Source organism: Ips typographus, linkage group LG8, assembly GCF_016097725.1.
Source record: "Ips typographus isolate SLU linkage group LG8, UJ_Ityp_2.0, whole genome shotgun sequence".
Lineage (NCBI taxonomy): Eukaryota > Metazoa > Arthropoda > Insecta > Coleoptera > Curculionidae > Ips > Ips typographus.
Genome location: NC_138429.1, coordinates 8,485,806 through 8,498,858, shown reverse-complemented (window position 1 = coordinate 8,498,858; position 13,053 = coordinate 8,485,806). Strand labels below are relative to the sequence as shown.

The 13,053-nt window shown below is 37.8% G+C and overlaps 1 protein-coding gene and 1 long non-coding RNA gene across 5 annotated transcripts in view; one reads left to right on the top strand and one right to left on the bottom strand.

Moving 5' to 3' along the window:
- LOC145733015 (uncharacterized) overlaps positions 1-6,393 on the top strand; it is a 29,547-nt gene extending 23,154 nt beyond the window's left edge. For all 4 annotated transcript variants that reach the window (XM_081985611.1, XM_081985612.1, XM_081985609.1 and 1 more), the window contains one exon: positions 4,837-6,393. In XM_081985611.1, the coding sequence (XP_081841737.1) occupies positions 4,837-6,199 (1,363 nt within the window). In that variant the 3' untranslated portion in view covers positions 6,200-6,393. The remainder of the gene's footprint in view (positions 1-4,836) is intronic.
- Positions 3,341-3,677, bottom strand: LOC145733032 (uncharacterized). Its single transcript, XR_014179110.1, has 2 exons — positions 3,538-3,677; positions 3,341-3,472 (listed from the first exon to the last, which is right to left on the bottom strand). It is a non-coding gene; the product is annotated as an uncharacterized LOC145733032 (long non-coding RNA).
- Positions 6,394-13,053: the final 6,660 nt, after the last annotated feature.

Genomic DNA, 13,053 nt, shown 5'->3' with positions numbered 1-13,053 from the left:
CTAGTTACATAAAGTGATACTTTATGTAATACTAGTTACATACTTTATGTAAGTTTAGAGTGACTAATCAGTTTTGAAAAGTGTCACTTTATATGCCAAAATTAGAAAAATATGCTTTAAACAGTCATTTACTCACTCTGAGTGAGTTTTACAGGCAATTTTGTCTCTGACTGTCCTTTCAAACTGTGTTTCTGGCAACTCAACTTCGACACCACTTTTTTCCCTAACTGTACCAAATTTTGTGGTGCTTTTTTATGTTATTTGATAGGAAATTTAATGAGGATTCCAAAAATGTGATTAAAACAATCATTTTCTCACTCCAAGTAGGTTTTACAGGTGATTTTATCCCTGACTGTCTTTTCAAACTGTGTTTCTGGTAGTTCAAACTTTGACATCGCTTTTTCCCGAATTGTACCAAATTTTTTAGACGCTTTTTCATGTTATTGGATAGGAAATTTAATGAGGATTTCAAAAATGTACATAAAACAGTCATTTTTTCACTCCAAGTAGGTTTTACAGGTGATTTTGTCCCTGACTGTCCTTTCAAACTGTGTTTCTGGCAGTTCAAACTTTGACAGCGCTTTTTCCCTAACTGTACCAAGTTTTGTAGTGCTTTTTCATGTTATTGGATAAGAAATTTAATGAGGATTTTAAAAATGTACATAAAACAGTCATTTTCTCACTCCAAGTAGGTTTTACAGGTGATTTTATCCCTGACTGTCTTTTCAAACTGTGTTTCTGGCAGTTCAAACTTTGACATCGCTTTTTCCCGAATTGTACCAAATTTTTTAGTGCTTTTTCATGTTATTGGATAGGAAATTTAATGAGGATTCCAAAAATGTACTTAAAACAGTCATTTTCTCACTCCAAGTAGGTTTTACAGGTGATTTTATCCCTGACTGTCTTTTCAAACTGTGTTTCTGGTAGTTCAAACTTTGACATCGCTTTTTCCCGAATTGTAGCAAATTTTTTAGTGCTTTTTCATGTTATTGGATAGGAAATTTAATCAGGATTTCAAAAATGTACATAAAACAGTCATTTTTTCACTCCAAGTAGGTTTTACAGGTGATTTTGTCCCTGACCTTTCAAACTGTGTTTCTGGCAGTTCAACCTTTGACATCGCTTTTTCCCTAACTGTACCAAATTTTGTAGTGCTTTTTCATGTTATTGGATAAGAAATTTAATGAGGATTTTAAAAATGTACATAAAACAGTCATTTTCTCACTCCAAGTAGGTTTTACAGGTGATTTTATCCCTGACTGTCTTTTCAAACTGTGTTTCTGGCAGTTCAAACTTTGACATCGCTTTTTCCCGAATTGTAGCAAATTTTTTAGTGCTTTTTCATGTTATTGGATAGGAAATTTAATGAGGATTTCAAAAATGTACATAAAACAGTCATTTTTTCACTCCAAGTAGGTTTTACAGGTGATTTTGTCCCTGACTGTCCTTTCAAACTGTGTTTCTGGCAGTTCAAACTTTGACAGCGCTTTTTCCCTAACTGTACCAAATTTTGTAGTGCTTTTTCATGTTATTGGATAAGAAATTTAATGAGGATTTTAAAAATGTACATAAAACAGTCATTTTCTCACTCCAAGTAGGTTTTACAGGTGATTTTATCCCTGACTGTCTTTTCAAACTGTGTTTCTGGCAGTTCAAACTTTGACATCGCTTTTTCCCGAATTGTACCAAATTTTTTAGTGCTTTTTCATGTTATTGGATAGGAAATTTAATGAGGATTTCAAAAATGTACATAAAACAGTCATTTTTTCACTCCAAGTAGGTTTTACAGGTGATTTTGTCCCTGACTGTCCTTTCAAACTGTGTTTCTGGCAGTTCAAACTTTGACAGCGCTTTTTCCCTAACTGTACCAAATTTTGTAGTGCTTTTTCATGTTATTGGATAAGAAATTTAATGAGGATTTTAAAAATGTACATAAAACAGTCATTTTCTCACTCCAAGTAGGTTTTACAGGTGATTTTATCCCTGACTGTCTTTTCAAACTGTGTTTCTGGCAGTTCAAACTTTGACATCGCTTTTTCCCGAATTGTACCAAATTTTTTAGTGCTTTTTCATGTTATTGGATAGGAAATTTAATGAGGATTCCAAAAATGTACTTAAAACAGTCATTTTCTCACTCCAAGTAGGTTTTACAGGTGATTTTATCCCTGACTGTCTTTTCAAACTGTGTTTCTGGTAGTTCAAACTTTGACATCGCTTTTTCCCGAATTGTAGCAAATTTTTTAGTGCTTTTTCATGTTATTGGATAGGAAATTTAATCAGGATTTCAAAAATGTACATAAAACAGTCATTTTTTCACTCCAAGTAGGTTTTACAGGTGATTTTGTCCCTGACCTTTCAAACTGTGTTTCTGGCAGTTCAACCTTTGACATCGCTTTTTCCCTAACTGTACCAAATTTTGTAGTGCTTTTTCATGTTATTGGATAAGAAATTTAATGAGGATTTTAAAAATGTACATAAAACAGTCATTTTCTCACTCCAAGTAGGTTTTACAGGTGATTTTATCCCTGACTGTCTTTTCAAACTGTGTTTCTGGCAGTTCAAACTTTGACATCGCTTTTTCCCGAATTGTAGCAAATTTTTTAGTGCTTTTTCATGTTATTGGATAGGAAATTTAATGAGGATTTCAAAAATGTACATAAAACAGTCATTTTTTCACTCCAAGTAGGTTTTACAGGTGATTTTGTCCCTGACCTTTCAAACTGTGTTTCTGGCAGTTCAAACTTTGACATCGCTTTTTCCCTAACTGTACCAAATTTTTTAGTGCTTTTTCATGTTATTGGATAAGAAATTTAATGAGGATTTTAAAAATGTACATAAAACAGTCATTTTCTCACTCCAAGTAGGTTTTACAGGTGATTTTATCCCTGACTGTCTTTTCAAACTGTGTTTCTGGCAGTTCAAACTTTGACATCGCTTTTTCCCGAATTGTACCAAATTTTTTAGTGCTTTTTCATGTTATTGGATAGGAAATTTAATGAGGATTTTAAAAATGTACATAAAACAGTCATTTTCTCACTCCAAGTGGGTTTTACAGGAGATTTTATTCCTGACTGTCCTTTCAAACTGTGTTTCTATCAGTTAAAACTTTGACACAAAAATGACGTAAAGTGTCATTAATCAAAATGTAATTTTTAAGGGTGCCACCAACGAGGATATAATAACTAAAGGAGAGTGGTTATTGCCGTAGTAAATATTTGTCACATTGTTGTCGGCAGCGCCATGATGGAGCTCTGGTAAAACTAACTAAAAGTTATGCATGGAAAATGCTTTACCTGGCAGAACAATCAGCTGATACAATACAAATATACAAATTTGATGGTAATGTTTATCAAACTTTATTTGTATTCACATTTTAGCAAAATATAGTATAAAATCTAAAACATAATAATAAAATTTAACTCTTGAGTCTTACAGTCTTGTTCCTTTGTTTGTTTTTGTGATTCAATCTTATCTACATCAACAACCTTTCAATTTTGAAGACAGCTTTAACAAGTTGCTACCAAATCCAAACTGTACCTTCAATTCGGTATGAAATCCATACTGTAGCTCCAATTGTGTCTGTGTTCTGCTGTAACTTCAATTTACTTTTCACTCCCATTCTTAGACAACATTAGCCAGAAAAGAAATACTTTCCACCCTAGAAACAGTACTTTTTTGGCGAGGTTTTCGGTTTTTGTTTCATTTGTGTCTTAATGGCTTCTGTTCTGACCAGATTTTGATTTTGAATTTTCACAATTTAATAAATAACACTTGCGCTTGCCACAAAACGACAGTGACAGTAGACAGCCGCCGATTGACACTAAAAGCCCAGTAGTGGCGCCGCCAAGTTCCTCTGGACGAACTAGAATCTCTCAGCCAATCCGTACATAAGCTTCGAACACTCTCCTTTAGTTATTATATCCTCGTTGGGTGCCACGCACTGAAAGCCGTCAAATTTGACAAACTTTCAAGATCATCCCCAATACCGTGACAGTTGGAGCAAACTGGACGTCAGATTCGTATTCCCGAGGTTGGAATTTGTTAAAAAAGTCACTTTGATCGAACAAAATCCAATATGGTCGCGGTTGGTATAGTACGCTCAAAAATTCCTAATTTTGGCTAAATTTTCGTGCACTATTCCAGAAAATCTTGAATGACTCGTTTATTTAAAACATTCTGTATATACACACTCTATAACGAATGAAAGCTAATAAGTGGGCCTATCACGTGACGTTGAGCAGGTACGGCTAAGTTGTACTGTTTGGCCGCTAGAGGGCGTCTCTGTTGACTATTATAGTTTCTGCTTTTTGGCTTTTACGCACTTCCAGTGTATTTAACTGATTCTGCTGTATACAGGGTGAGTACAAAGTATCCCAAAAAAGTGAAAAAAACTGTGAAAGGAAAAATGGTTCAAATGGTCGAAAAGCTTGACGAAAAGCTTGACGTCCTCTAGCGGTCAAACTATCACACCAATGACCTTTTTTGACTATGCCGTTGGGAAGCCTTTGGTCTGGACTATATTTTACCTTCAGTGACCGTATTTTACGTTAGAGTTTGTGAAACTTGACTGACGCCCTCTATCGGCCAAACTGTGCAGCCGATTAACTTATGTGGACACATTTTTGGAAAGCATATAATCTGAGCTGTCTTTTCACTTTAATCACCTTTGGTCGTCAACTGTCAAATATACGATTTATGGACAATTTTTTGAAAATGCACTAATTTCGCTCAAATTAGGGATTTTTGCTCAATTAGGAGCCATATTTTTCTACTCAACTACAAATTACTACTTGTTTTCTGTTCATGTTAATAATTGTATTGAGTATTCTGTTCCAGGAGAATCAGAAGAAGCCGAAGCAGAAACAGGGCATTTAGGAGGTCTCCCATAAGAACCGAGCGTAGAAAATCGAGGTCTCGTGACAGACGATCGAGATCCAGACGCCGATCACCAGAACGAAACAGCATTCGCAGGAAATCGACAAACCGCGATCGTTCTCGAGACAAACCGAGAAGATCCAGCCGTAGCCCGGTGAAAAAAGATGATTCCCGCAAAATTAGGGACGATTCCAGAGGAAGAAAGTCTACCGATTTTGTTAGAACAGTCGAGGAAAAGAAAATTGAACCAACCGATAGTAGGAAAGCGATAGAAGAACAACCGAAAAAAGTAGAAAAGGACGTGCCGAGATTAGAGGAGAAACGCCGTAAAATTAGTTCAGATGAGGAAGTTGTCGTGCAAATTTTGAAAGTGAAGGAGAAAGAAAGGCAAAAGAAGTCAAAAAGCAGAAGTGTTAGTCCCAAGAAAACGTATCCGATTCCACCATTTGGACCGCCGCGTTATTCCAGAAGCTTGTCAAGAACCCCATCTCCGTTTATTAAAGCCAACGAGTTTTCGGCTAAATCTAAGGTTGACAACAGCGTGGCAGAAGAAAAGATTAAGAAGAAACCTGGTAAAGAAAAAGTGGAAGTGAAACCTAAAAAACGAACCAAAAAACCGTCATTGTCTGAAAGCGACAGCTCATCCGAGTCGGAGAGCGACGATCAAAAGGAGCGTAAAAGAACCCGCACTAAGAAAAAGGTGAAACGAGCCGAATCAAGTTCTAGCGATAGTGACGACGAGGATCGATCAGTAAAAAGCAAGAGCGCGGACAAATTAAAGAAACGGAAACCGAAGAAAGAGGAAAGCGATGAAGTGAAGAAGTCGTCAAAAAAAAGGCATCAACCAAGCTCCGAGTCTGACGAAGACGTAAAAAAAATGAAGAAAAAACGTTCCGTCAGCGTAGAAAAGCCGAAAAAACTGAAAAAAGATGTGGAATCAAGCGACACGGACTCACCAAAGAAAACCAAACGCCGCAAGGACAGTTCGGACGATTCGGAAAAATTAGCGAAATCGAAACGGTCGAGACGGGACAGCTCGTCCGAAAGCGAGGAAGACGCGGGCAAGAAACGGCGACACAAGCGAAAACCGACCAAATCAGACAGCGAGTCAGACGACGATGCGGAAAGTAAAAAACGAAAAAAAGACAAGAAACACAAAAAGAAGAAGAAGCACTCAAAGAAACATAAGAAGCACAAAAAGAAGAAGGCGGAAAGTGACGAGTCGGATAGTGACGCGGACATTGTAGTGGAGGATGAGAAAAAGTTGCGCGAGAAAGCACTCAAGTCGATGAAAAGGCAGAACTCGAGTGAAAAGTCCGATTAGCTCATAGTCAGCCATTAATTATTATTAATCTTTTTTTTAATAAGGGTTTAGCTGTATGTGTTTGTCTAAATTTAAATATACGATATATATGAAAATTATATCGACTTCTAAATTTGTTCATTATCACGAATATAATTTAGTTTGCGTTGTAATTAGCGAAGTTATGATTAAAAATACACAGTGAGTCAAGTCTAGCTGTTTATATTAGTTTTTTTAGACGCCTTGGAGGATAACATCGAAGTAGAACAATTTTCAATTTATCGAAAAGTAGTAGTCCATATGCACGCAGTGGAGTAGTGAGTGCAAGCAAAACTCAGAGTCGATCTTCACAAATATATATTAATAATAAGTTGTTATCTGCCTAACATGTTTCGGGTGTATTCAGACACCCATCTTCAAAGGCTGAAAGTTGTACAGTATGTTAATTAGTTACTTACAAAACTAAGGGGGGAAGGACATGGAAGCCTACCTTAACTAGATCACTAGTCTGCTGGCTGTCATTCTACAAGGGGGGGACAGCTGAACCCAGATGTACTAAGGTGGTTTTTTAATTCTACACGGGGGAAAAAAACCTTGATCAAAAAACCCAGTTCTGGTTCTGAGGTGACAGGTTGCTTGGTTTTTTATTCTCGAAGGGGAAAAAACTTAATCAAAACCCAAGGAAGTTGAATGATGTAAAAGCTGCATGTTTATCTGAAGGAGACAAAATAGACACGAAAGGGACGTCACACAACAAAAACCGCGGTGGACATTCACAAGTTGGACATTGAACAGATTAAAATACCTGACCGTGCGGGGCTTCATGGCTTGGGTGCGGCCGGACATGGAGTCCATGTCCACACTGACAAAAAGGGAAAGTCGCCCCTATTTTAATCTGTTCAATGTCTAACTTGTGAATGTCCACCGCGGTTTTTGTTGTGTGATGTCCCTTTCGTGTCTATTTGGTCTCCTTCAGATAAACATGCAGCTTTTACATCATTCAACTTCCTTGGGTTTTTTCCCCCTTCAAGAATAAAAAACCAAGCAACTAACTTCTTTTCTTTGACATCAACACTGGGTTTTGATTAAGTTTTTTTCCCCTTCGAGAATTAAAAAACCACCTTAGTACATCTGCGTTCAGCTGTCCCCCCTTGTAGAATGACTAGTGATCTAGTTATGCCTCTGAAGATGGGTGTCTGAATACACCCGAAACATGTTAGGCAGATAACAACTTATTATTAATATATATTTGTGGAGATCGACTCGAGTTTTGCTTTCACTTACTATTTTCAATTTGATTGCAATGGGATCGTCTGCCAAAAAAGTGTTTTTCTACTCCTACAGGGTTTATTCCTTAACAGTTTTGAGAACTGATAAGTAGGCAATTTCCAACGGTTGAACGAATACGGAATCCTAGACAATCTTCAGCGTACGTAAAGAAATAGACCAATTACAGCTAATCTTGTGCATAAACGCTTATTAATCGCTAACCCCAATGCAAACTTTAAACACCGGACTGCACTGCCTTTTCCACCTGTGCGGAAGATAAGATTGTCTTAAGAAAGCATATAAGAACTGTCGGGTAACCAATTAAACGGTCTAAAGCTAAGTTCTCATAACCGCGTCTTGCGTCACTTATTTCCTATTGGTAGAAGCAGAATTTGAAAATAACAGTCCGCAAGAAGCTGAAAATTTTCAACTTCTTGTCTGGAGCGTCATGAGCTTCTCAGTTTGGCTTCCGGCCAGCGATGGGCACGAATGATGCTATTTTATCTTTTCTTCAGGATTTGTATGGTCGCATGAACTCCGGCGATATTTCGCCCGCGGTATTTTGCGACTTGTCGAAGGCGTTCGACTACGTAGACCACCAGAACTTGCTTTGGAAGCTTGAAGCTTATGGATTCCGAGTCGCTTCTTTGTTGTGGTTTCGCTCTTTCTTGTCCGGCCGGAGTCAGGAGGTCTTCATCGGGGGCCATGGTTCTGGAGAGTTAATGTTAACTTCGGATGTCCCTCAGGGCTCTGTTCTTGGACCTTTGCTGTTCTCGATATACATCAATGATATTGTTTCGCTCCCTATTAACAGACAATCCACTGTTTTCGCTGATGACCATTCTTTGGAGCGGCAAGAGCGCCGATTCATTGACTGCCACTATTGATGGGGACCTCTCCATAATCAAACATTGGTGCAATTCCAACTTACTGTCATTAAATATCAGTAAGACCAAGATCCTACATTTTGGATGCTCATTGCAGGAGGTTTTTGTTGAGGGTGCGCCCCTGGAATGAACAAGTTTCTTGGTCTTATTATTGACGATTCGCTGAGCATGTGGACGGTTTGTGCTCTAGACTGGCGTCGGGTTGCCATGCATTGAGGGTAATCTCTGGCAATCTGGATTACCATGTAGCTAGGAGTGCATACTATGCACTGATTGACTGCCATCTCCGCTACGGCATAGCTTTCTGGGGAGTTTGTTCTCGAAGGCACTTCAATTCTGTGTTTCTCCTGCAGAAGCGAGCATTGAGGTGCTTGTGTCGTGTTGGATACAGGGCCTCATGTATACTCCTCTTCATTGAACATGGTATCCTCACCTTGAGCTGCATTTCCATCTTGGAGACGATTTGTCTTGTCCGTGGCAAGTTTGGGGGTCAGTTGTCCGAGGGCTCCGGCAGTAGATTCGTTTTGAGGCTTCCCATTCCTCACACGGAGAAAATTAAGTCGTCGCTTATTTACGGTGGCAAGAGACTTTTCAATAACCTTCCTCTCCACGTGAGAGGCCAGCCGTCTGCGCGTGGATTTAGGCGTGAGGCTAAGAGGTTTTTGCTTGACGGGGCGTACTATGGATGCTACTTCAGTTCAACGTGAACTCCTGTCGGGTCTCGGGGACGGATGTTGCAGGTTGCAGGCAAAGCGGAAAGGATTGGTGGCACTGCCGTACTTCCGTCTTGTATAATGAAGGTTGATTAAATGGTGGTGATCAATGAATAAAAAAATATGGCGTAGTAAACTGTCAGAAAATCAATCTGCTGTTGCCCACTAGGCAACAGCAAGTATCAGGAGGTATTTCCTACCTCCTGATACTTGTTCTTTTTGCTCGGAGATGGTGATCTTCGAGCAAAAAGAATCAGGAGGATTTTTCTTTTCAGAAAATATATAAGTATCTAGGTACTGATAAATAGTGATAAAGCACCTTCAAATGAGCACAGCTTCATAGATGACTAGGACATTCGGCTGTTCCCAAAGCCGTCATGTATGCATACTACAACGGTAATTCACGCTTACACTCGGACGATATTTGGGCTATTCAAAGTTTATATGGATTCAAAACTCCTCCAACTATTACTACTAACTATACTGTGCCATCTCACACCCTCTATAAACTTACTCTGACTACTACTGTTCACACACCCTATAAACAACCTTCCTTACCGTACAAGCCTGAAATTAAACCGCAACATGTGTGATGTAAATCCAAGTGAATTGTTTTACTTAATAATGCATTATAACTTATAGGTATATCCTACATTCAGACAAAATATGGATTTACAGTTGAAGAAAATGTCTGTATTTCCTTTGTTACCTAAAATAGAAAAAATTCCAGCTATCAAAGACCTAATGATGAATTAGTTTAAATTGTAAATAAGGAAATCTATGTTATAAATGATACAAATGTTAAGCTAAATAGAAAACTATTTATCAGATCTACAGATTCCATTTGAAAGTGATTTGATTGGGGGCAATCAACATCTATAGCAGGAAAACCATATATTTTTTTAGCGATAATTATTATTGTATAATCAATGAGTGTTCCTTCACTGTAGAAAGCTATGGGTAAATTTCGAAAGACTTTAACAGAATTCCTCCAGCTATAAATGGAGCTTTCCATTATACCAATGGGTTTGTCACGATTATTATCATCCTGAAGATGAGATTTACTCAAATCTCCCTCACCTCCTAGTTGCATGATAATATCATCATAACTGGCATCAGATTTACCCTGACCATTCATTCTAATAATCTAGTAAATAAAGAAAATTTAAATAAATAAGCTTGAATAAAAATTCTATAATAGGTATGCCAAGTTATTTTTAAGGTAAATAACTAAACCTATCTAACTTACTTTCTACCTAAAAATCCTGCTTCTAAATATATCATTGAAACTACAAATGTCTTTAATACAAAAAATTACAAACTACTTACAACTAATACTCTTCGTCAAAGAGTCCAAATTGTCCAAAATAAACCGTCAGTTGACCAATCTTCTTCTTTTCCGTTGAGGTGGATTTTTAACTGCAAAGGCTGTACCTCGGTAACAGCCGGGAGGCCTCCTCAGTTATCGATTTAACCACTTCTGGAATAGGTCCTCTATCACAATCTACTCCATGTCATAACGTGGACTAGACGGTACAATTGCTGGTAGCACTCGGTATTACACCCAGTAACTTCCGTTCCGGAAGGAAAAAGCTTTCTAAGATCCCCTGATCTTCAATAGTCTGATTTTTGCTCGAATTTTTTAGAAAACTGACTTTCCAGCTCTCATTAAAAGTCTCTCTTGACAATCAACAACCAAAAACAAAAAAAAAAAACCTTTTTCCCCACCTTCTACCTCCACGTACCACCTTTTTCACCTCCTTTGAAGTTCATCAAGTAATACTGTTAATTTTCTTAATAACTAAATTTCTTAATAACAATCCTACTAAAACTAACTATAATGGTAAACACTTGACATGTACCTTTTCTATAAATTAAATAAATAAATTTTCTTTATTTTCTTGAAAAAATCCTTATTTTCAAGACAGGTTGTTGTATTTTCTTCAAAATCAGCGCTATTTTGAATATGATGAATTTTCAAATCCTTTAAAATCTGATCAATTAAGTTTAAGCATCTTTGACATTCCCTGTCCAAATTTGTCTTTGTATGAACAACTTAAAATACTCATATAACAAAGGTTGTAAATAAATAAAAAACATGTATATAGTAGGTACATAATTAGCAGATTTATTACAGCCCCCACAAAGCACACCTATTTCATGTAATTTAGCTACATGATTACAAAAATAAAAATCTATTATATCACAGCATGGTAGGGAATTGAGAAAGTCCTCCTTCTCTTTTCCATGTGGAGTGAGTAACACCTCCTCAAACCAAAGGGGTGGTATTGGGAAAAACAATTCTAGAATACAGTTGCAGTTGTTTACTTCCCATAGTTCCACACAAACTTGTGAAGGGTTGGTTGTGTGCAACGCAGACATTGACTGAGCCTCACAGCGATTTTCCTTTTCCAGAATCCGCACTACTCATATGCACCTCCTGGCATAACAGAGAATGCGCTAGCAGTATCAACTTCTGATGTTTCATCTCCCATCTCCCTGTTGTGTTTGAGGTACTATTTTGATAACCAAAATTGGTGACAAGTAGTATAAGAATGCTGGTATGGGAGATGATTGGGTTGACTTTGTAGCACAAGGACATCCTTGTAAAAATACATCTTTCCATGCTTACCAAAACTGCTCTGGTGGATATTGTGTAAAAATACAAATTACCGAATGAACTGATTAACTTAAATGTATTTTAACAACATTAAAATAATAAAATATTTCCACCACATTACCACATGTACAGTCTTTTTAGTTTAGACATTGCATTCTTGTCAAAAAGAACTTACGTCAAACGTCATGTCAAGCAATGACTTAAATCACCGCCTACTATACTAGAAAGCCTAGAAGGTGCTTGTCAAAAATTCCAATATGGCGGAAATAGCGGTGACAGTTTGCGTTTGTTTGTATTGTGGAAATTGAGTTTTTTGAGGATTAGATGCATTTTTATGGTTTAAAATCAAGACTTGAGGTTATTTGCGTAAGTTATTTTTGTTTGCTGCCGTTCATAAGTTTTTCTCTCTCCTAAAATGTCTCTAAGTGACATTTTAGGCTTTCTAGTATAGTGCTTAAATACTTAACAAAAGAAAAGAATAGGTTATGCTAAAAGGAAGCGCCCCCTATACTACAGCTAGTACAAGCGTACAACACACTCAGATGTGCATCACTGCATTCCTACATTCCCCCTCAAATCTGAGTTTGTTGTAATTGTTACATTACTGTTATATTACTATTGTTGAAGCCATTTTCGTACATGATTGGTTGTCCTCATACACTTTAATTAATAAATTCTTACATCATTTGAGTATTTCTGATAATAACTGTAAGAAAAACAGAGATTTACTTACTATACTCACTACTTGATCCAACTCAGGGGAAAACCCTAGAGCGGCAATTCTTATAAGGAGGAACATGAACTTCTTTATACTTTCAGTAGTTCTGTACTCGGGATATAGTGGCTATACGCGCATTCCTTGGTGCAGGAAACTCCAGAGCAGGAGTCATCGTCTGCTCTGCCTACTTTCCCGGAAACTTTCTGGAGGAACCACCTCGTCCGTCGGTTAATCGACTATAGCAAAAGAACTCTCAGCTACTCATAGGCTGTGACGCTACACCATATAGCATGGAGCAGCAGAGGAAACAACTCAAGAGGTTATTATTCAACTTCTTGTTAGGGGAAGGGCTGGTAGTTAATCATCTTCGTCAATATTAACAGACGGGAGGTTTTAGACATTACCATCAGTAGCAATTTTTAGCATCATGTTCCGACCACAGACACATACTCTTCAAAATGGTACTGCCAATAGGCCAGCGGTCGAATATATAGGGACCCGAAATACACGAACTGAGAGGGATTTCGGAGTTCCCTCTGGGATCGGTTCCAGGACAGCTGCCACTCAAGGGTAAGACACAACGACAGGGTCACTCTTGGTGGAACAACACCCTGGAAAAAGAAATAAGGGAGGTACGGCGCCTCTTTAACCGTGCTAAGACAACAGGC